Source organism: Macrobrachium nipponense, chromosome 21 (assembly GCF_015104395.2).
Source record: "Macrobrachium nipponense isolate FS-2020 chromosome 21, ASM1510439v2, whole genome shotgun sequence".
NCBI lineage: Eukaryota > Metazoa > Arthropoda > Malacostraca > Decapoda > Palaemonidae > Macrobrachium > Macrobrachium nipponense.
In genome coordinates this window covers 36,338,194-36,363,600 of record NC_087212.1, presented here as the reverse complement: position 1 = coordinate 36,363,600, position 25,407 = coordinate 36,338,194, and the positions used below count along the sequence as shown (strand labels likewise).

Sequence of the window (25,407 nt, the reverse complement as noted above, 5' to 3'; positions counted from 1 at the left end):
TGGTAGTTCATTGCATCAACAGAGGAGGGTCCAAATCCAAGCATGTGAATCATGTCATGATAGCCATCTTTGCATTAGCAAACAAACACAAATGGCATCTGTCTGCCACTCACCTGGCAGGAGTAAGGAATGTGATAGCAAGACGCCTGTCCCGGTCAGTCCCTCTGGAATCAGAGTGGTCTCTGGACGGCGGGTTCATTCCAGTGGGTAAGCCGGAGAGTCCCAGGTCTCCAAGTGGATCTCTTCGCCTCACAAGCGAACCACAAGCTCCCTTGCTATGTGGCCCCCAACCTGGACCCTCTGGCTTATGCCACGGACGCCCTGTCGTTGGATTGGAATCAGTGGAGGAGAATTTATATTTTTCCTCCAGTGAATCTTCTCTTGAAAGTCCTAAGCAAACTAAGGTCTTTCAAAGGGATAGTAGCTCTGATTGCTCCGGACTGGCCCAAGAGCAACTGGTATCCTCTTCTTCTGGAATGGGTCTCCGACCTCAACGGATCCCCAATCCCAAGCTATCACAATCAGTACAAATGAGGACTGTGTTCGCTTCCTCAGGAATTCTCCAGACCCTAACTTTATGGACTTCATGAAGTTTGCGGCTAATAAAGATGCTGATATTGACCCACAGAATATTCTCTTCCTAGAATCAGATAAGAGAGAGTCACCATTAGACAATATGACTCAGCTGTTAAAAAATTAGCATCTTTCTTGAGAGAATCGAACACTACAACCATGACAGTTAATTTGGCTATATCCTTTTTCAGGTCCTTGTTTGAAAAAGGTTTAGCAGCTAGCACGATTACCACTCATAAATCGGCTTTGAAGAAAATCTTTCAAGTAGGTTTTCAGATAGACCTGACTGAATCTTATTTCACATCTATCTCTAAAGCCTGTGCTAGACCTAGACCTCAGAGGCCTACTACAGTTTCATGGTTCTTGAATGATGTCCTCAAACTAGCTTCAGATACTGACAACTCATCCTGTACATTCATAATGCTCCTGAGGAAGACATTATTCTTATTAAGCCTAGCCTCAGGAGCCAGAATTTCAGAACTGTCGGCTCTATCCAGGGATGCGGGGCATGTGGAATTCCTCCCATCAGGAGAAGTTCTACTTGCTCCGGATCGTAGCTTTTTAGCCAAAAATGAGGATCCTCTTGCAAGGTGGGCTCCTTGGAAGGTTATCCCACTTCCACAGGATCCTTCCTCTGCCCAGTATCAACTCTTAGAGCCTTTCTATCTCGTACTTCTTCAAGATCCTCAGGTGCTCTCTTCATGAGAGAAAAAGGTGGTACTTTGTCAGTAAAAGGTATTAGACAACAAATCCTTTACTTCATTAAACAGGCCAACCCTGAGTCATTCCCAAAAGCACATGATATCAGGGGAGTAGCCACCTCAATTAATTATTTTCAACATATGAATTTTGAGGATCTTAAAAAGTATACTGGATGGAAATCCCCGACAGTCTTTAAACGGCATTATTTAAAGTCCTTGGAATCTTTAAAGTTTTCAGCAGTAGCAGCGGGAAGCATTGTTTCCCCTGATACTGTATAGTAGTTGTAGCATAGATCCAGGTCTCCTTTCTACCTACATCAGCCAACATGCCTCACCCTATCGCCAGGCTACTCGAATATCATAGCCTTAGCCGTTGGATCATATAGTGGATTGTCCCTTATTTTTTTGCTAGGGACATCCACACTTGTACTGATAATGTACTTCAGTGTACCTACCCTTATTTTTATGCTAGGGTAGGAACACAATGTGTTGTTTTTATATTCACCATTTTTGTATTTATGATGAACTTCAGTGTACCTACCCTTATTTTTATGCTAGGGTAGGACACAATGTGTTTGTATATATTTTGCAATACTTGTATTAATGATGGACTTCAGTGTACCTACCCTTATTTTTATGCTAGGGTAGGACACAATAAGTTTGTATATTTTGTAAATTTGTTAAGTAAATCCCTTTTTCTTTGTATTACATGCATCACTATAATTTTCTGTAATTACCATTTAAGTACTTTAAGATTACTAACGTTCTATTATTTTACTGTTTAGTATAAGTTAGTTTAAGTGCTTAATTTGTATGCTGTAATTGATTTACTTATATTATATCCATCATTTTACACTGTTTTTCATTGTCCCTTTTTCCCATCTTGTCTGTTTCTCTGGTACTCTTTCATAGGCCGACACGAGCTGAGCCCAGAAAGGGGATTTTGACGAAGGAAAAATCTATTTCTGGGTGATTGGCTCGTGTCGCCCTATGAAACCCCCCCTTTTATGGTTTATTTCCCCCCCTTGCAGGACAAGATGTATTTTAGTTGTTTTTAGATTAAGGATGTCCGCTAGGGGCGCTGCTGTCCGTGGCGTCCTCTAGTAGTAGTAGTAGAGGCTGCATCGCCCGTTGGTATCAGCTCTCTCTTGGGGGGGTTCTGATAGGAAGTTCTAATTGGTGTTTGTCTCGTGGTAGTGTTCCACACTCGCCCCTATTATCATACCGACACTTCTTTTTAAGAGTGAGCGAGTCAGTTTTACTGACATTTTCTTAATTTTGTTTTTCTCTGGTAATTTTAGGTTAATTTTACCTAGAAAGAATGATATTAAGGATCTTTCATAGGGCGACACGAGCCAATCACCCAGAAATAGATTTTTCCTTCGTCAAAATCCCCTTTTTGTGCTTGGAATATGCTAACAAAGGAGAAATGGTTAATCAATATACAGTATCTTAAATTCATGTAAAAGTGAAAACCGAGTTGTTATAATTATATTTCCATTAAGACTTTGCAACATAGTAATTTTCCGGAAATGCAAAGACTTCAATTGAAACTCAACCCACAATTAACTTTACAGGAAATGCTTCACAAAAGGCGACGACAAAAGAATAAAACGGAGGTAACAACAGGTGCAAATGAAAAGCAGAAAAAATCAACAATAAATCTGAAGAAAAAGGTACAGAGTGTAAAAGATTTACGATCAGGAAGGTTATTGTCTACATTTGCCAAGCACTTCATTCAAATGGCTCGATGTTCAAACAAATACCGTTCTTATCCTCAAGCATACATGTATTTACTTCTTGCTGGCAACATGGCAACTCTCCTTGAAGAAACAGGAAATGGTGATGATGCAAGTGATTTTAGGAAAGAGATCGAAGAGTTAAACTTTGCCTCTAGAGGTGGAGTTCAGGACATGCTTGGGTCTTCTTGGGCCATGACAGATAACTTTGACATAATACCTGGACATCAGTCAATTTACAGTTCCAACTGGGAGTTGAGAAAAGAAAATCAACCTCTTCCTCAACCACCACAAGACCCTTCCCCCCTTTCAGGAGTGAGGTTCTCTAGGAATAATTATGCAGAAAGTATGGGAGCCAATTTAGACCAGCTAAAACACTCTTTGAATAGTAAACCTTTTGTTATTCATACCCTTAGTGGGGAGAGTATTTCAGACAATATAACAGATCTACCAGATTCTGTCATTAAGGATAGAGTAGACTCTCCTTCAAGTGATAAAATTATCATTGCTAGTGACGACGATGAATTTGGTTCTACAAATTTGTAGCACGGGAATGATTGTGTATAAGATTAACAATACAAAAATAAATTCTTGAAAATCGACTCTACATTTAATAATACAAACAATACTGATTTTGACCACTTGTTTATGAAAATGGGAATACATATTCTTTTTCCCATAAGGGTCTAATCAGCTACTGTATGCCTAATGACAACTTTGCTAAATTCTGGGAAACATATCAAACGTCTTCATTATTTGTTATGCTAATGAATATCAATAGTTTTGTCATCTGGGCATTAAGTTCAATAACTATATTCCAGGTCATGTCAAGAATGTATTTTCCCAATTATGAAGTCGGATGTACCTTTTCATTGCTGTTTCAAAGGCATGATTAGATAAAATGCAACTTGAGTAAATTTTTCTATAAAAAATGGGCACCTGTAAAGTCAATATTTTCATACATCATTTCATATATTAGTATTGAACTTTGTGCATAAGTATTACTGTTTCATGCATAATAAACATCTTTATTCCATCCATTTACTAAGACCACCAAATGGATGCTAGTTTACAGCCCTGGCTTGCTGGTTAAAACCTGTTGTGGTGCTTCATAGTAAATATACTGTGCATAAACAATTTTAGGCACAATCAAATGTTGTTGAGATATTGCCTATTCTTTTAAGATAACTGATTAGTTCAAATAAAAATATTTGTGACCTTTCTTACTACAACTGTGAATTATGTTAGTGTGTTCGTGAGATATTTTGTAGATAATGTAAATTAATTTTTAATAAAAATTACTATTCAAATTAATTCCTTCATGGTACAAATGTCCTTTGCTATTCCAGAAATAATTTATTTGTATGGTCATTTCATATGATCTTGTTAGATCAAAAATTCTGAAATGAAGCAAGTCACTAGCTCCTGAATACAGTCTGGCAACAATTAAGCAATTTGAAATGATGGAGAATGAAAAGAAAATATTTTTTGTGGAGCCTAGTATCCAAAAAATTCATAGACAAAAATGAAAAACTCAAAAGACCAAATTAAAACAATGGCTTACAAGAAAGATGCTGCAAAGCAATGTTCTTTTAAAAAGAATGTTACAGATTTGAAAAAAAATACCATTAACAAGCACTAGACTGAAATACTGAGGCCTCTCCCAGAATGAAAATATTGTATTGGAGCACTAAACTAAAAAGTAATTTTCTTCCTATAAAACTCAGGTTTGTAGCTATGGAAAATACAACTTGTCTTAGAAAATTTGTCATTTTTAAACAAGCTTAGAATCATAAGGACTGGTTAAATACTCACTTCATTCTATGATCATACTGGACTTTGGAAGAAGAAACCCATATGATTGATGGGTGCACATAAAACAAAATAGTTGTATATTATAATTCCTCAGTTTCATCACAACCAATCATTAGTATGTTTGGCTGAATCTCAGTTTAGGTGCGACATTCAGTTGCTGAAGGTCCAAGAATCTTTATGTATAATTAGGACCTGTGAGAACAGCAAAGGTGGACAGAAACCACCAGGAACCTGCCTTTTTAGATGTAGTTAACCTTATGTTTAAAAGCAACAAATGTAAAGAGGGCTCTGAGTTTGGATTGCATTCTTGCCTAATGTGTTCCAACAAGAGATCATATTCTTTATAACCAGCATCTCTCATTGTTTTTAGATAGGGATGGGAATATCATATGGAGTCTTTGTTCATGTAACAGACTAAGGGATGAAGGATTCTGTGGCATGGTCCCGGCTATTTGATAAACATCTCAAAAGGTGCAGTTGCTTAAGTAGCTTCCTCCATGTCAGGAGACTCCTGTGATTGTTTATCTGCTGTATCCAAGGGGGAGTTATAAGGGTCATCTTTATCTTTTGGTTGCTTAGTGTTTGACCATCACCTCTTTGATGAGTGTGAAGAGCAGAAAGCAACAAACTAAAAGTTTGCATTAGGCTCATTATGAAATTGAATACTAATGGCATGCCCCACAGGTGCCAAATAACCTTGTAAATTTCCAGATTCAGCAACTGATTTCACATTAGGACATGTTTCCTCCAGCAGGGCATATGAAGTTTGTTGAGCCTTTTTCTAAGGCAGTTGATAGGCGTAGGGATATAGCTGATGACTGGCCTGAAACAGATTCTTGTTTTTTGTGTTTCCATATTGCTATTCTTTGTATTTATCCTCTAAATTGTTTTGTAGATGTCTCACCTTATCTCATCTACGAAATTTTTCTAAATACGTGTAAAAGAGAATGTTGACTCTCAGGAGGTTCGCATCCAACTTTTGGTTACATTTGTTGGTGCTAATGAGGACCAAAGCAGGAGCTTTGTTGGCAAGGCGGATGCATTTTGTACGATGAATGTGCTCAACTGTGTCATTGACATCAGCACCTTCTTCCTCTGCCTCCTGTAACTTTCGGGAGACAAGTAGAACCTGCAATGCTGCAGGCACTGCACTGAGAGGCTCATGCTTAGGAAATACCATCACAAAAGAAATCCACAAATATAGTGACAGTATTACAAGGATGCTTTCCAGATGTAGCCAATTAATATTTATCTGCCATTAAAAGCAAAAGATTACAAAGTCATATGTTTCTGCCAAAGGTGAGAATGTTTACCAAAAACACGACTGCTAGTCCATCTACTTTCTACCAGACACTACTATTAAAGAAATGAAGTATCCATAGCCAATAAAAAGAAATGAACAAAGTGACGTTTCATGACATGTCAAGTGTCGTCCTTTCAGCCAATAGCAATTCCTTTTCCCTACCTCTTTTACATTGTGTGTGTGTTTTGTTGTACATATATGTATGTTGCTGAGAGCAGCATTGCATGTTGCCTTATTTATCCTTTGTTTGATATACTGTACAGTACCCTTTAATTGCAAATTTAGTTGAGTGTATGATTATCACACATCATAACAGAATATTTCATCACTGTTGATATTTCATCTTTAATTACATGAAAATATTTAAAATGGAAATTTGCAGATATTGGCAACATACGCTATTCAAAACTTGTCTTATGCTACTGACCAAAGTGAATAAGAGAGAGCGTACCTCTGTACCATTATCACACAATGCGGTTTTCTTTTGGGTTGTAAAAACATGGGTAGTATGCAGAGCAATATGTTGATTATTTGGCCTCCTAGCTAAAACATTGATAGAATAAAAGTTACTCTACATGTTTGAAAACAACTCAAAAAGCAATTTGACAATAGACAAATAGTACCTTGCAACATAACTTTTTCTAAGTAGGCAGTTCACTGGTTATGTCGGACTTGACTTATGTTGTACTGACCTTATGGCGTTTTCCAAATATATAAATAAAAAATTGGTTCCAGGTTGCAGTGGATATTCCAAAGATACATTATTTCAGTCTTACAGTGCCATAAGTAACAAAAGACTGGAACAAGTTTCCGAGTGCGAGTGCAAGCAGTTACCAACATTTTCCTTTCATTGCACAGCATCGTTAACCATTGGAGAGCGGTTATCAATTTTTTTCATGTACGTATGTAGGGAGTCCCCAGTTATTGGTGGGGGTTCTGTTCCAATGGCGTGACGATAACTGAAAATTACTGATTTGCAGTTATCATCACCTATGTTAGGTATCAACTGGCACCAATACCTGTTTATCAGCGGCAATAAGTGAAAATCTATCTGTGATTATCATCGCTAGACAAGCCCCATAAAACCGGATCGCTAATAACCAGGGACTGCCTGTATTATATATCTTTGGTTCTTGGTCCCTGGTGGGGTGTGTCAGATAATGTCAAGTTCTGGCTAAGGAAGATCCAGGTAACCGAGGCTGACAGTATGGTTGTTAGTTTGTTTGTTTGACAGTATGTTTGTTAGTTTGTTTGTTTGTATGGTGTTTTTACCCTGCATGGAACCAGTAGTTATTCAACAACGGGACCAATGGCTTTGCATGACTTCCGTACCACGTCGAAAGTGAACTTTTATCACCAGAAATACACATCTCTCACACCTCAGTGGAATTCCCGAGAATTGAACTTGCCACTTTGGTGGCAGGTCAAGACCATACCGATCACTCCATTGAGGCTGACGGCATTGTGTGGACTCTTCTATTTGCGGATTTTTCTACAACCATATATACCCATTATTCGCTGAAAAATCGCCTATTCGCAGTATTTTTCACTGAGAAATATTCACGAATTACTGTATTTTCATATAATTTTTGTGACTAAATAAACATTTTGTGATAAAACTTAAAATACTCAGGCATAAACATTCTTAGAGAGATTTTTTGTGTTTAACTTTCAAAATAGGCAGTTCTAAGCATTTTTAGTGTTTCAAGCATTCACAGATTTTAGTTATTTGTGGGGGTCTGGTACCCGTCTCCCGAGAATACAGGGGTCTACTGTATGCATACATAGTACACATATACATATACACATGGTAATGACGATCCGGTTTTATGGCGCTTCTCTCACTGCCTGATTGTATGCTGCTGCCTGCACCCATTGCGCACAAAATTTTAAAAAAATGTATTTTCAGAATATTGTTGAACCAGTATTAGCTGCCAACCCCATCATAAAATCGAATTATCGTAACTTGAATACTGCCTGTTTGTTCAAATAATGATTTAATTTTGTCCCCCTCTGTTAGCATTACTACTCACTTAATACAGAACACCTGAAAAGGACTTACCTGTATACCATGGGTTGAATAGAAATCAGCAGTACCTAGAGATGCATAAAGCTTATATCCCATCTGACTCAGAGTTCTTACAGCTGGCAGGAGCTCATTCTTGTGCTGGAATTTTGAAAGGAACAATGTAAGAACGTGAGTGCCTGGGTGGAATAGCTACCTGTTCAAAACAAAATATAATTTTGTTTATCAAGTTAATTTCCATTCAACTACTCTTTCACCACTGTGCAGCAAAAAAATTAAAATACTACACATATCACTGTTTAATAATATGCTGTGTCTTACAAATTTGCTAATTATTTCATCCTATTGAGGTAAAACAAAAATTTCAATATATTTTAATATTTACTGTAAATATATTTTCATGGGGACAATTTTGCCATTCAGAACATAGACAAATGCTACAGTGTAACTTATTGCAAGTATGTATAGTATATTTTTCATTAATATGTACTCTGTTACTAATTCCTTGGTTATGTGATCTGAAACTGTGAAACTTTTCTACTCACTTGAATTCAGATCCTAATTTTTAAAGAGCAATTTTGTTTCTGGCCAGTATACTATATTACTATTTTTATATACTTGTTACAAATTCAATAACAGCTATCTGTCAGTGTAAGTTTGCTTATGAAATCTGCACCAAAGTATCCAATGTTTTAGGATGAAGGATTCATGTCTTATTTTCTGGTTATTGATTGACTGTGTCTATTAAAACTGGCATCAGAACATCTAGGTTATTGACACCATGGCAGATCTGTTACAAGTACTGTACTACCAGTTCCCCTTCTACTGACTAATTATTTCAAGTCTAGCAGTAATAATTATTCCAATGAGTATTTTTGTCCAGCAGTGTAAGAATTTATCGTGACAAGGCATGCTTCACCAATTCACCTGGCTTTAAATATCTTTCATAATGAACAGATCATACTTTAACATAAATAATAACTTTTAATAGCAATAAAATCTCAGAACATTCATCTATTTACAATACCTTATAGCTCCCAATGGATAAAAGTATAGATCGCTGTGGTATGACAAATCCAGTTGATATCATAGCCTTCAGATATGCTTCATAACGATTCTCTCCGAAACAAGCTACTTCGCCTGTTGATGCCATTTCTACACCCAGCATGACATCAGCACCTTTCCAGGACAGAACATAATTAAAATTTAGAAAAATCATAAATGTTTACAATAATTAAACAAAATCAGTGCACAAACTTACTGTCTTATATTATGTGGTACACTACATACTACAAACATTAATCATCCCCTTAAAAAGAACAATAATTAATGTTAACTTACCTGCAAGTCTTGAAAAACTGAATTGTGGCACTTTCACTCCAACTCGCCCACAGCCTCTTAACACATTGACTGGTGCCACTTTTTCACCTACAATCACTTGGGTAGCGCATGCCACAAAGTCATAATCTAAAGTTTTGCTAACAAACGGGAAGGAGCGGGATACTCGTAGGTTAGTTTCTATCACTTTAAGATGATTATCCTGCAATTGAAATGATCAGCTATTAAACTGCAAACATAAAATGTGTGGAAAACATTTCTTTCTTCCTTCATTTTTGTCCTGCTTCAAAAGCAGACCTCACAGTTAGACTTGGTTTATTGGTCAATTACCTGTCATGTATTAGAACAGCTAGTTGATGAAAAGGCACTTACTATAACCCTAAGAAGAAAATTTAGCAATACTACAATATTGTGCTTCTCATTATACTAACCTTAGCAATCAACTGCATGTTGAAGGGTCCATTAACTTCTAGTGCCCTTGCAATGGCTGCACATATGGAGGTTATCTTGGCTAAAGTCTCCGAGTTGAGATCCTGAGGTGGAGTGACCAGAGTTGCATCTCCTGAGTGAACACCTGCATTTTCAACATGTTCACTAACTGCCATACAAATCAGTTCACCATCTGATGCCACTGCATCCACATCTATTTCCTATAGTAATAAAAAGTAAATTATGTTCAGCTACACTTCTGTTAAAAAGATATTTGTCATTAAACTTCAGTTGGTGGCAAGTAACAGATTGTTTTTATGCAACATATGAATAAAAAAAATGATATACCTCTTGGGGAAATAATAAAATTACATTTCATGTCTTAAGTTGGGGCCTTTAAATGTAATCTAAATTCTTTATTTTGTAATACACACACACACAAACACTCACACTAATTGATAAGAAACACTTTGAAATTACCTTGGCTTCCAAAATGAATTTGGAAATTACAACTGGATGCTCCTTAGACACAGCAGCAGCTTGATTAAGGTAAGTCTCCAAATCTTGGTGAGAATGAGCCACATTCATAGCTGCTCCAGACAGAACATATGAGGGTCTGACTAAACATGGAAACCCTACTTCTTCACAGAAGGCCTGTGCTGACTTCAAGTTAGTTAATTCTTTCCATCTGTTAAAAAAAATATACATGTTTATATTTTGACGATGTTTCAGGTACTGGACACTGAATTGATCAAATTAAAGATTTTGAGTAGCATGGCAAAATGACAAAGTTTGAGTAACATGGCAAAATTACATTGTTTTTTAACAAAACAATTTTGTTAGGGAAATTATTGAACACTTATTTTACTTCTGGAAAGGTTGCAAGAATTTTATCTTCACCACTGTAATTTTCTTATCAAACATATAAAATAAAAGTACTTTTAAAGAAAGTCTTTGCCATCAACAGAAAACAATGATGATTTATAACAAAAAATGGAGCTTTTGAAACAATATCCAATTAAAGCATCTTCAACAAACAATCAACTACTTACTGTGGTTGTGAAATACCAATGCGGTCCAACATGCGAGAGAACTTAAATCGATTCTCGGCACCATCAATAGATTCAGGAGAAGTTCCTAGAATACGAGCTTTCTGTCTATGAAGGTCTAAAGCAATATTGTTTGGGAGCTGGCCACCCATACTCAGGATCACACCCTTAGGATTCTCAAGGTTGTAGATATCCATCACAACCTGACGAGAAAATATTTAAGCATCAAAGCTTACATATAACTTTCCCTATAAATACCCATGACCCATTACAGACTATTAGAAAAATATATAGATGTTACAAGATGATACCAAATTCTTAATGAACAGGAGTCCCAAAAAACAGTAAGCATCCAAGCTTAAGAACAATTCAGCCAATTCACTGCCTTATTAGTCATTCCATACTTCTGAAAAAACCACCATACATAGGAATGTTTATGTTTCAAGTTGCTTCAATTCTTAAAGGGGCTCTCCCTACAGTACACCATGAGCAACACTAAAAGCAATGCTGAAAACTCCTTAACGCATTCCTTCAACCCAACTGCACTGCTTTCTGTCTTCTACTTTTCATCCATTCCTCTTGGTCCTCCTATCTACCTGCCAGTAATCTTCCCGCTTTTCAGGACAAATTTAAGAACAGCACCACAACTCCTGTAGTGTTACTCAATGCACGTACGGTATTCATAACAAAAGACTTGGTAACTTAATAAAATAGTAGGTTAAATATGCAGCCTGGTGTCTCCCCATATGTAATAGGATATACATATCACCTACAGTGTGCCTTGCAAGTATTAGGAGATTCTTAATAGTACTGTATATTACTTTCTACCTTTAACTTTTTATGTTCCCTTTCTTGCCCTCTCACATAGCTGTCCAACTTCTAAAAATGTTCACCTTTCAATAAAGAGCAAATCCCTCTTCCCAGCACTGGAAGTTGAGAAATGTGATTCAGTGGCCTTATTACACTAATTTATGACAATATGTAATATAAGTAGGAGTCTGTTTTCTTACCTCAAATGAAATTTCATCAAAATAAAGACGATCACACATATCATAGTCAGTTGAAACAGTCTCTGGATTGTAATTCACCATGACCGTTCTGTGCCCAAGTTTACGAAGTTTACGCAGACACTGTACAGCACACCAATCAAACTCAACAGATGACCCAATCCTGTAAACGCCAGAGCCTGGGGAACAAAGATAAAGAGTAAAAATTATCACTTATCCAAACTAATACCATTCTGTGTATTTCATAAAAGTTTGTATTTTAATGTATACTAATACGCAATCATAATATTATGAAATTTGTAATTCTTTTCATCTACCAGAAACAACTATGGCTTTAGTATAAAGTATTGTAGCGAAGCTACGATAAGGAGTAAAGTAATAAATAAAATGTATTCTTATTCACTGGATCTAAAAAAAGATTAAACAATTTGACATCGTTCTTCTGCCACAGAAATTGCGTTTTCAAATTCATGATCTATTACATTCTACCAACAGATTACACTTTACCATGGTCCTTTTGAAAAATTAAATTAATGCATCATCACTTGATTTACTAACCAATAACTATAGTGGCTCCTGGAGGGAATGATAAATCATGATCCTTGCCAGAATAAGTCAAATACAGGTAATTAGTTACTGCTGGCCACTCTGCTGATACTGTATCAACTTGCTTAACCACTGGCAGTATACCTGCAAATATGGAAAACTTTTTTATTTCAAAATTTCTTGGTATCCTCTACATAATCAGTATATTTAGGAAAATTCATAAGGATATATCTGGAAAAGAAAGGTTATCTTTAGCAGCAGATCATTATGACAGTGTATAACACCCTTAAACTCTCACACTTATTTATGAAATAAAAGTTATTTACCCAAACTGGTAGGTAACTCAAGAACAACAGATTTCCTTATTTCATAAAGAATTTGAATGATTATCATAGTTGACTTATAGTAACTCAGTTCTAGTAGGTTAGAAGCTGATACTTTTTGCTAATGTATCCACTTTTCTAGGCCAACTATTGAATTTTTTGTGACTTTATATGTAGTAGTATTCTTGCTTGGACTAGCAAAAATCTTCCCTAATGTCATGAATTTTTTCAAGAGTTGTCTGCATTACTCCTGTTGCACCACTTAAAATTTTGCTAATAATACTGTACTAAAGCTGCACTGCTTGCAATTTTAGATGAAGCTTGTACCGTTCAAGACCATAGGGTTCTCCGGATTGGAACTGAATAGTACTCTACAGCAGAGTTGTTACCCATGAGATTCTCATATAATGCTCTCAACTTTCAAAATATTCTTAGTTAAAGTAAATTACCAGAGCCAAGTAGTTGAAAAATTTTGTATATAGTACGTATCATAATTCCATGTCTTTCTTATCACCAAGTTGTGGTCTTGTCTCATAACACTATCATGTAAAAGCAATGAACAAATATTATTACACTATTTTGCCAAGCCCCAACACCATAAAGGACAATACTGTATTCTATGTATACTCACTGTGTTTATCTCTTAGTGCACGAACAGCAAGTTCTGTACACTGGACAGCTTTAGCAATTTGCTTATCAGAAAATCCTAACTGTTTAGCTTGAAGGAGTATTGACTCTGAGAGATCTTCATCACTGTGGTTTTCCAAGAGGTCATACATATTAGTGATATTCTGAAATATGAAAAAAAAACACTGTAGGGAACAATAATAATTACACTGCTTAGTTTTAAAACACTGTAACAGTAACTGTAAACCAGCATGCATCAATTATAAAATTGAATTCATCATTTTCTGTCAAGTACAACTCCATGAAGCCAAGCACTGGTTCTTTACTTTCCAGGGTAATAAAAAGAGAGGCACAAGGATTATTTCAGACCCTTTCAAATTCTTTGGAATTTCCCAAAAGTGACACAATCATACATTCTTCGTAGAGGATGGTCAGCTCATGATATATTTACACAAAGTCATTCATACTGGGTGATCAGAAGATGATTAACACAAAGATCACCCGACAATCATGGATTTCATAGTTAATGGCAAATGTCAGGGTGTAAACATGTCTGCAGTGAACCAAGTTTAAAAAATCAAATTATCTTAGATGGAAAAGGAACAGGACCATAGTACGTACTGTACTGTGATTTGTAGTTAGAATTATCTTTCATAGTATGAAAATACTTCTGCAACAAAAATTTATCCATGTTTCAGATGGAGGGATGTAATTAGATCAACAGTTTTCTCCTGTCTTTCAACATTCTGTAACAACAAGGGAAACATAAAACGGCTGATCAACAGGATTAGTTTATGTGGTTTCATCTTACAATGAATTTGAGGACAATGCCTAGCTCCACAGAGTTGACTGCCAATACACAGAACAATGGAAGAATCAAATCAAAAGAAAGGAAAGCCTGATAAATGTGAGAACAATCCGATTAAATATAGGAGAGTGACAAAATAAATAAAAGTCATAATAGTACTGTATATATATGTATGCTTTTCCAAAACAAGTTATCAGGTCTAAAATTTTTATTACAACAATTCACTGAAGTTTTCAATGCTGTAAAAGGTGGAACTATTACATTCCAAGCAGAATTTGTATAGATTCTTCCTAGCCTAGAATGAACTGCCAAAGACCCAACATTAACAAATCATGGCTGAGAAGGAAAAAGTTCTATCAGGTATGGAAAAGTTTGTTCCATTCCCTTAAATGGTGCTCCAATAATGTATGCTGTCACATGGTCATTGTCTTAAGAGCAGATAAAGTAATTATACCATATATGAAAAGTACAAATGAAAAGTGAAATTATCAAACTGCTTGCTGCTGTCTTGTCTTAAAGAAAGGAATAAAAGGAAATGATTGGTAGGAGTAATAAAGATCATAAGTTTAATGTTATAGGCCATTTACCAAGACTTTTCAAGTATGATGCTTGGCATTAAAGATTTGGTAACAATATCATTGTAGCTGTAACATAACATGCAGTACGCACTATCAACTTGGCAATACATACTGTACATACTCTATACATATGCTAAAACAATTTTAAATAAATAAAAGTTACCTGCAAATTAACCCAACAATATTCATAAGATAACTTTAAAAAATCTACATAATTCTTACCTTCATTTTATACAAAAACCATTTGTCAATCCTTGTCAGTTCATACAGTTTATCAACTTCCCAACCTTTTTTTAGGGCTGCAGCTAACACCAGCATGCGTTTATCTGTTGGCTGCTGCAACTCCTGAAATAAAATTTTGGTTAGTTTGCTCTTCATCTTGGTACATTACTTACTTTGCACTTAAAATGTTTAATCTTGCCATACATATATTTCATGACCGAATTATACAGTGGCATCTTACAAACAATATACAAAAGTTGAATCATAAACTTTGTTGTGCTGGTTATACAAAATAAAAATTACAAAACTGTGTACATACATACTCTAAAACTCCCAAAACAATCTTATTACTATGTGCAAAGACCATTACAGTTATAGAGCAATTTAATCACAACACAATGTGCAAAATAAAAATTTCCAATCAGTTCAGGATCAATGAAATTCCAAAGTCGAATATAAATTCTTTGGTGTGAATTGCTGAACTAAAATCTAATGAAAGGCAAAATTGATAATACTGTACAGTACTGATATCCTCAAACTGCATCAAAAATACACTCAAACTACAGTCTATTTTTATTCCAAACAAAATTATTTAAATGAAAATGGTCTTTGGTAAAAATGTATACATAAATGAAAAATGTGAAAACTAAATAAAAAAGATAATGAAAATGAAAGAAAAAAAAATGCAACAAAAAATAAAATGAAAATTCACTTTACACTTCACGAATATGTCCTACAACATTACATAACAAAAATCTGATTAGTCAAAACCAATATTTTCCAAAACTGTAATTCATCTACAGCAATAATAAAAATATAATAAACATCACAGCAATGGAAAAACTGGTTAAGGATAAAAATGCTATTCATATAGAAATTCAGAAATACATAATTCAAACATTCATAATACTTAAACTATAAAATACTGTACGTTGCAAAAGTGCACAGAAACTATGCAATGCAAGTGCTCTGACACCAGTGAAATGATAAACTGCACCATTATCATAAAACTCACACAAAATGCTGGAAGTTACTCCAGATGGACAGATAATCTGTGTACATTTATCACAAGATTTTTGTTATGCAGGTACTTCGTACAATACAAATTATGGATTCACGAGACCAACGAAGTAGTTCAAACAGCCATGATGCCCTGTAATGAGATGATACCCCCAAACCAAAAGAGAGGTGCTAAATCTGAATTTCATACAAGATGGTAAGTTGAAAGCCAGCCCAAAATGATGAATGAGATCAAACTACTGGAATCGATTTAGTAAGGACTCTGGTGAATCTGTGATGAGAATTTAGTCCTGAATTACATCATCACTATCATCATTTTAATACCTAGTAGTAGTAGCATAGTAGCAGTCCTAGTAGTAAGACAGACACTGCTATATTGGAAGTATTTACCATTTCCCTTCACTTTTAGATGATATTTTTAAACAAAATTACTCCATAACCAAACAAGAACATAGGAAGACTCTTTAATAATACAAAACACTAGATTGCAATAATGTCTACCTTAAAGACAACAGTGTAACCTAAAACTGCGAACAATATTTGAACTATAACTTTTTATTTTACTCAAAAAACTATCTTCATTAATACAGTGGACCCCACGTATTCGTATGGGATGTGTACCAGAGCCCCCCACAAATAGCTAGAATCTGTGAATACTTAGAACCCCTAGAAAAATGCTTGAAACTGCCTATTTTGTTGGTTCAAACTCAAGAAAAACCCACTAAAAATGCTTGTACCTAGTTTTTTAAAATAGTTTTATCATAAAAAGTGCATTTAATCATGAAATTGATATGAAAATTCAGTAATTTGTGGATATTTCTCCTAGAAAAATACTGCAAATACGTGAATTTCCCACAAATAAGGTCCATAGAGAAATCCGTGAATCGGGAGTCCGTGAATCGGGAGTCCGTGAATAGCAGGGGTCGACTGTATACTGAATTTGCTTATCCTACATAACTTACTTTTCATACTAATATAGGTATCTCAAATTCGCGGGGGTCGACTGTATACTGAATCTGCTTATCCTAATAACTTACTTTTAATATTAATACATCTCAAATCTGCCAATGTCCATGATCTTTGAATATCCCTAAATACTACCACACTTCTTTCTTAAATAGATCAATAGTAGCATGGAGCATCTGCCACCTTGAGCCTAAGGTATCCAACAATAATCTGATTCACTTTTTGCATAAGGCTGTGAGATCAGCGGGGCTAAGAGGAGGGAACTCACTATGTGTGATAGGTTTGTATAATATTTTATACCATACAACATTCAGTTTGTTTCATTGTAACCCTATCTTTCCAATACATGACCCCACAGAAGTTGACTGGGAAAGACTGCTGAATATCCAAGTGTTGATCAAAACCTGGAGGAACCAACAGGTGCACACAAGCAATGTTCTCAGAAAACTCTAAGAAAATTTACTTACAATTAGCCCTTGCTAACTGTGAGGCTGCCAACTTAAATAATATTGCATTCAACCCTAATGTTAATTATTAGTGATTGATACACAAACCTTCAGAAAAAATTCTTACATATCTTCAGTTCAGATAAATTAATATCTTATGCCTGATACAAAGAAAACGTTCTCTTTATTCCTACAGACACTTGTTGACATAATCAGGCATTGAAAGGACTTGCCTGAAAGACTCAGCCTTCAGCAAACTAGATCAGTGCATAATAGAATAAAGTTCTAAACATATCCAAAACTAACAATTTTTATGTTAACTATATTTATCATTTACACCATCACAAACATCTCTAGCTCTAAAAGATATATAAAGGGAATTTAAAGTCATAGCTTTACATGGCGAATGTTAATTCCTGAACTCTACAATCATTTCCTCAAAGTTCATATAACTGTAAGTATGGAAGTTACCTTGGGAAATAATTTTTTGTACATCACATATGCAAATAATTCAACCATCAAATTTTCTATAGGTTTCTACAATTAATCAACAAAAAATAACTGTATCATAAGATAATAATGCTTAACTTGAAAAAATTGTAATAATTACTGTAAATAACTAAAGTGGCATATTCTAATTTAATAAATTGTATTTGATAACTTTAAGAAAACAAGTTGAAGAAACCACTGTTATAGCATTATTAAACTTAATTATCTCACCTTCTCATCAGCTTCGCTTATGTATGGATCAAATCCACCAAGTGCTTCATCAACCATCCTTAAAGCTTTCTGGAGGGCTTCTTCAAAATTGCGACCAATACCCATCACTTCACCTACACTCTTCATAGAGCTCCCAATCTATAAGAAGAATAAATTACATATTATCATGAGGAGATCAATATTATTTGTGCCCATAAATTGTGATAGCCAATAAAAATCAAAATTGATAAAAACTTGATTATTAGATAAACTGTTTGTGTTAAAAGATTATATATATATATATATATATATATATATATATATATATATATATAGATATATATATATATATAGATATATATATATATATATATATATATATATATATATATATATATATATATCTATATATCTATCTATATATATATATATATTATAATAATATTACATATATATATCTATATATATATATTATATTTAGTATATATATATATCATATATATATATTATATATATATATATATTTATATATATATATATAGATACGGGTGGTCCCAGGGTTACGACGGCTTCGGCTTACGACGTTCCGAGGTTACGACGCTTTTTCTTAAATATTCATTGAAAAGTCCGCCCAGGGTTACGATGCTTGTTCCGAGGTTACGACGCCGACGCTTCCGACGCTTCGAGTTAACGACGCTTTTAAAAAACACATACTATGATAAGAATCCTTTATAGTTAAGCACAGTATATTAATAAAAATAAGTTTTTGGTTAGATTACAAAAAAAATTTTGAGGTTATGATGATTTTCGACACTTTTTATGTCATATTTTTTAACTTTTTTTAGTGACGCCTCATATGCGTGTTTCCAGTATACATAATTAACAAAACTAAGTTTCTGGTTAGATTACAACGCAAATTCCAAGGTTACGACGGTTTTTTATGCTTTTTAACGATACCTCATACACAGAACTAGTTTCTGAGCGGAGGGCGCATAAATCAATTTACACTATTAAACTGTATGGTAACCATAGTCAAGGATAAGGAACGCATTCTCAAACAGTATACATATCCTTTCATACAAAACAGCAAAATATCATTGAAACATTATTTCACTTAAAGAATCCATTTATACTCTACTTAGACTTGGATATAAAAACCATAGTTTCTCTCTCTCTCTCTCTCTCTCTCTCTCTCTCTCTCTCTCTCTCTCTCTCTCTCTTTGTATTTTCCGACGAAAATAATCACTAATTAGTGTATTTTGATGTTTATTTTCATGGCTAAATACATTTTTATAATACAAAAATGATTTACTAATTTTCAAATATTAATTTTAATTAATACTGTATTAGTAAGTTTAATAAGTTGAAATGATATCACATAATAAAAATAATAATTCTCTCTCTCTCTCTCTCTCTCTCTCTCTCTCTCTCTCTCTCTCTCTCTCTTGACTACAAAGATGTATGTTTTTTGTATGATAAATAAATGATTTACTATTTTCAAATGTTAATATTAATTTATACAGCAATAATATCAATTCATTAAAGAAAATACCATAGTGAATTAGCAAGATTTTAGCTTATATTTAAAAAATTATGGAAGAATGAAGGAAATCCCAGTCTTCTTTCTGTAACCTTTCTCTAACTCCAGGTACTAAAACTGTCAGATATATCAAGTTCTGTGACAGCCAGGAGGGGGAAGAGCTGCTGTGTTGGCCATCAAGTGCTCATGAAATTCCCCCCCCCCCCCCCCCCCCACCCCCCCCCTCTCTCTCTCTCTCTCTCATTTACTGAGACTCGAGATTTTTTACGTACTTGTACTATTTGTTTTAATACTTTCAAATAATCATAATAATAATAATAATAATAATAATAATAATAATAATAATATAATAATAATAATAAGTAATAATAACTGTAATTACAAATTCATATGTGATAGTATTTTAAAGAAATACAATACTAATCTATCCATGTCACTTTTAATATCTCTCTCTCTCTCTCTCTCTCTCTCTCTCTCTCTTTTTTTTTTTGCCACACAAGATAATAATGTGTCATAGCGGTAACTCCCTCCCTCTCTTTCGCTGGAAGCGTTATAAGTATTTTTTGAGAGAACAGAGAGAGATAAACACTCTCTCTCTCTCTCTCTCTTTTACCGAGATGAAAGAATTTTTATGGTACTAGTATGTAAAATGTCTATTGATAATTCAGTTATTTAATAATAATAATAATAATAACAATAATAATAATAATAATAATAATATAATAATAATAATAATAAATAATAAAACTGTAATTACAAAATTCATAATGGTCGTATTTTAAAGAGATGAAAATGACCTTTCCATTTCACTTGTAAGGATAATTCCTCTTTCTTACTGAGATGAGAGAATTTTTATGGTAGATTCACATGTTTATTATATTTTCAAATAATAATAATAATAATAATAGAAGTAGTAATAATACGATAACTTATTTCAAAAGAAAATTCTTCCCTTCGTCTTTTTCTGTATCAATTTCCCTACCTCATAACTCCAGTGACACTTGGAGCTGGGAAAGTAACAATGCCATACAATGGTCAACAAATTTAATGGTTTTATGTAATCTCTCTCTCTCTCTCTCTCTCTCTCTCTTGTATTTTAATGAAAATATACATTAATTTGTGAATACACAGTAATGCACATAAAAAAAGTAAATTAGAGATAATTTTAGAGATACGGCCCTAAGAAAAATGGCAAATTAGTGAAATTTTCCCTGTGGACATGTTTTCAACAACGTCGTTCCGGCATACGACGATTTTCGGGTTACGACCCGTCTTAAGAACGGAACCCCCGTCGTAACCCCTGGGGACTGCCTGTATATATATATATATATATATATATATATATATATATATATATATATATATATATATATATATATATGTATAAAACTTGATCACGAAGTATATAAAAACAATTATGCGATGTATAAATAAAGGTTTTTGCCAAGAAGGAAAAATTTAAAGTGAGATAGCCAAGCACTTTCGGTCTAGTGCGACCCTTTAACTCAGGCACAGCCTGAGTAAAGGGTTTGCACTAGACCGAAAGTGCTTTGCTATCTCGCCATTTCATTTTTCCTTCGTGGCAAAAACCTTTATATATATATATATATATATATATATATATTATATATGATATAATTATTAGTATATTTATATATATTATAATATATATTATATATATATTATTAATAATATTATATATGTATATATATATATATATATATATATATATATATATATATATAAGCTATATATATATATATATTCATTGAATAGAATGGCTTTCTCACTGTTAACCCAGCTTTTTGAAATTGCTCATAATTTTCTAATTATTTTCTTTACTTCATTGTTCAGGTTACTAATGGACACATAATGGGGTTTCTTCCATTTACTCAGTATTTTTTACACGCGACAGCTGTTTCGTCAACCTATACGTATTGACGTTTTCAAGCGTACTGATACAAATATGAGCCTACATGCGTTTTGTGACGTCATGAGGACGGAAAGGTAGTACAATTGCCAGATACCTAGTTTTAAGTATTTACAAAAGACTATAGTGAAACATAAAATAAGACAAATAAATAAATATGTTAACAACAGAAATTAAATAAAAAAGTTGAAAGTAAGTTATTATATGCACATTATACATAAATAATATTAATTATTAACATTATATGTCTAATTCACTGAAAGTCAGTGTGCGCTCCTGTCCGCGTGTGGGGGCTTTGTCCCACGCGGTTGAAGGACTGCCCCCTCCTACACGAGGGCAAGGATCGGTCTGCCTCACGTTGGATGTTAAGGCTGGGACGTTGCATTGCGATGCTGACTGCTTCTGATATCAATAAACGATTGTAGTTGCCTTCCTTGTGTATTATTTTGGTGTTTGTGAGAAGTTCTTGTAATGATGGTTTTTTTTTATTGTGGGTATCCACAAAGTGCTGATGAATGGCTCCTTGGTTTCTGTGGGCCTGCATGCGACGTTTGAGTGTGGTGGTTGTGTGTCCGATATAGCATTTTTGGGGGGACTGACATGCTCGTCAGCACAGACAAACTTGTATACATATCAGATTTAACCTCTTTCTCCGTCGATGGGGCCGTACTATTTTTCATTACCAAGAGGCCGTAAGGTTTGGTTTGCAGTAAATCCTTGCTGTTATTGTTATATGGCGCTGGGGGGTGGTTCCTCTTCGCAGTATACCAAGGATGGCTTTCCTTTCATCTTCGTGGTGTTTGTTGTATGGTATCTGATGGTATATCACTATTTCTTTGTCTTTGTCTTGTGTGTTGTTCCTCGGGGTCGGATTATGGAAAGCCTCTAATCTCTTTTTGACAACTTGCTGGATCATGTCATCTGGATATCCGTTATTTGTGAGCAGCTGTTGAACTCTGTTGATCTCTTCGTTAGTCGCTTTCCACGTGGAACAGTGTGTTATGGCGCGTTTTATGTATGCATTTACCACAGATCGTTTATATGCATCAGGGCATTCTCCTCTAGCATTTAAACATCTTCCAGCGTCTGTCTTTTTAGTGTATACGGTGGTATTGTATTTGTTGTTCTTTTGGGTCACAAGTACGTCCAAGAAAGGGAGCATCTTCTCATCACTTCTTTCTACCGTAAAATTTAATTGTAGAATTTGCTTGGAGTTTATTTACTAATTCTTCTATGTCATTGTCGCCCTTTGTTGTGATAAAGATATCATCAATATATACTCCCATAGATTCTGGGTTTTTGGGTGTTCTCAAATGTGACCTCTTCTGTGTGTGCCATGTATGCGTTTGCGAAAAGAACCCCGAGGGGGAACCCATTGCCACGCCGTCCTTTTGTCGATATATTTCGCCCTATGTGAGAGGAATGGGGCTTCCTTTGTACATGCTTCCAGCATCTCTTTTAAGATTTTTTCGGGGATCGGTAATGGTGGTTTCTCAGAGCGGTATATCTTGTCCATGATGATTTGTATTGTTTCATCCACTGGTACGTTAGTAAATAAACTTTCAACGTCAGGGATGCTGATGTCTTCGTCGGGTGCGGTGTCTTGCAGTAGGTCGATGAATTCCGTCGATGATTTTAGCGAGAACGTGAGGGAATGTACGGCGTTATAATTTCATTCAATTTCTTAGCCACTTTATACATAGGAGATCATTGTGGATTTGGGATATAATGGGCCGTAGCGGGTTTCCCTGTTTGTGAATCTTGACTGTGCCGTAGCAGTATCCGGGCGCAAAGTCTCCGATGATGATTTTTGAAAGCTTACTGTTCTCTGCTCTTTGTTCGCTTTTTCTGTTAGTCTCATCATTTTCTTTTTGAGGTCATTTGTTGGGTCTTTTTTAAGTGGCTGAAACTTATTATTATCACTTAGTATATTATCCATTTGGTGTCGTATTCATCTCTATTCATTATGACGTACACTGCGGTTTTATCTCCTTTGCGTATTATTATGGTTTCGTTTTCTCTCAGTCTTTTGCTGCTTTTTTTAACTGTGGACTGACTATGCGACTAAGTAGTTACCGTGTTCTATTGGCCTCACCCAGTAATCAGCGATGCATCTTGTTTAAGTTCGATTTTGCGTTCTTCTTTCAGTCGCAGTAGTTTATCGATTAATACTTCTGTATTAATCCTCTTGGATTCAGGGTGTGGTTTCGTATGTAATGGCAGTTTCAGGCCTAGATTTAGTAACTGCTTTTGGTGTTCACTCAACTCTATTCCTGATAGGTTAATATACCCGGCTTTTTTCTCTTCGTTTCTCACTGGTCCACCGTTTAATATCAGAAGCTTTTGCTATGCCTTATTGCACTGACTATTTTCGAATGCTTTTCTATTTTCTCTTTCCACTTGTTGTTGCACAGCACATTGGGTCTCTGTGGTAGTACTATTACAGAATTCACTCCCCACTTTGTTGCTCTTTCTTCTTGCAGTTTGGTGATCTTTTCTGCTGATTCTTCCATTCGTCGTCGGAGGCATTTTTCCACCTCGTTCCAACTCGACCTGTGCCCCGGCCATTATATTTAATACTTCTAGGGCACAATTTTTCACGGAACAACATTCATTGAATAGAATGGCTTTCTCATGTTAACCAGCTTTTTTTTGAAATTGCTTCATATTTTCTAATTATTTTCTATACTCATTGTTTCAGGTTACTATGGACACATAATGGGGTTCTTCCATTTACTCCAGTATTTTTACACGCGACAGCTGTTTCGTCAAACCTATACGTATTGAGTTTTCAAGCGTACTGATACAAATATGAGCCTACATGCGTTTTGTGAAGTCATGAGGACGGAAAGGTAGTACAATTGCCAGATACCTAAACGGTGGACCAGTGAGAAAAGGAAAACGAAGAGAAAAAGCCGGGTATATTAACCTAATCAGGAATAGAGTTGAGTGAACACCAAAGCAGTACTAAATCTAGGCCTGAACTGCCATTACATACGAAAAACCACACCCAATGAATCCAAGAGGATTAATACAGAAGTATTAATCGATAAAACTACTGCGACTGAAAGAAGAACGCAAAATCGAACTTAAACAAAGAGTGCATCGCTGAATTTACTGGGTGAGGCCAATAGAAAACGTGGCAACTACTTTAGTCGCATAGTCAGTCCACAGTTAAAAAAAAGAGCAGCAAAAGAACTGAGAGAAAAACGAAAAACCATAATAATACGCAAAGGAGATAAAACCGCAGTGTACGTCATAATGAATAGAGATGAATCGACACCAAAATGGATAAGTATACTAAGTGATAATAATAAGTTTCAGCCACTTAAAAAAGACCCCAACAAATGACCTCAAAAAGAAAAATGATGATGACTAAACAGAAAAAGCGAACAAAGAGCAGAGAACAGTAAGCTTTCCCCAAAAATCCATCGGAGGAGTTTGCGCTCCCGGATACTGCTACGGCACAGTCAAGATCACAGAACAGGGAAACCCCGCCTACGGCCCATTATATCCCAAAATGACATCTCCTATGTATAAAGTGGCTAAGAAATTGAATGAAAATTATAACGCCGTACATTCCCTCAACGTTCTCGCTAAAATCATCGACGGATTCATCGACCTACTGCAAGACACGACCCGACGAAGACATAGCATCCCTGGACGTTGAAAGTTTTATTTACTAACGTACCAGTGGATGAAAACAATACAAATCATCATGG

The 25,407-nt window shown here is 35.0% G+C and overlaps 2 protein-coding genes across 10 annotated transcripts in view; one reads left to right on the top strand and one right to left on the bottom strand.

The window, feature by feature from the left end:
- LOC135197933 (uncharacterized) overlaps positions 1 to 4,323 on the top strand; it is an 89,006-nt gene extending 84,683 nt beyond the window's left edge. For both annotated transcript variants that reach the window (XM_064225201.1, XM_064225202.1), the window contains one exon: positions 2,852 to 4,323. In XM_064225201.1, coding sequence (XP_064081271.1) covers positions 2,852 to 3,559 — 708 coding nt within the window. In that variant the 3' untranslated portion in view covers positions 3,560 to 4,323. The remainder of the gene's footprint in view (positions 1 to 2,851) is intronic.
- The window catches only part of LOC135197931 (multifunctional protein CAD-like), a 271,724-nt gene that overhangs the window by 144,334 nt on the left and 101,983 nt on the right, over positions 1 to 25,407 (bottom strand). For all 8 annotated transcript variants that reach the window (XM_064225193.1, XM_064225192.1, XM_064225195.1 and 5 more), the window contains 11 exons: positions 18,237 to 18,374; positions 15,085 to 15,207; positions 13,481 to 13,640; positions 12,539 to 12,670; positions 11,984 to 12,159; positions 10,977 to 11,176; positions 10,405 to 10,612; positions 9,927 to 10,145; positions 9,499 to 9,697; positions 9,185 to 9,336; positions 8,194 to 8,298 (listed from right to left, as the gene is read on the bottom strand). In XM_064225193.1, the coding sequence (XP_064081263.1) occupies positions 8,194 to 8,298; positions 9,185 to 9,336; positions 9,499 to 9,697; positions 9,927 to 10,145; positions 10,405 to 10,612; positions 10,977 to 11,176; positions 11,984 to 12,159; positions 12,539 to 12,670; positions 13,481 to 13,640; positions 15,085 to 15,207; positions 18,237 to 18,374 (1,812 nt within the window). The remainder of the gene's footprint in view (positions 1 to 8,193; positions 8,299 to 9,184; positions 9,337 to 9,498; positions 9,698 to 9,926; positions 10,146 to 10,404; positions 10,613 to 10,976; positions 11,177 to 11,983; positions 12,160 to 12,538; positions 12,671 to 13,480; positions 13,641 to 15,084; positions 15,208 to 18,236; positions 18,375 to 25,407) is intronic.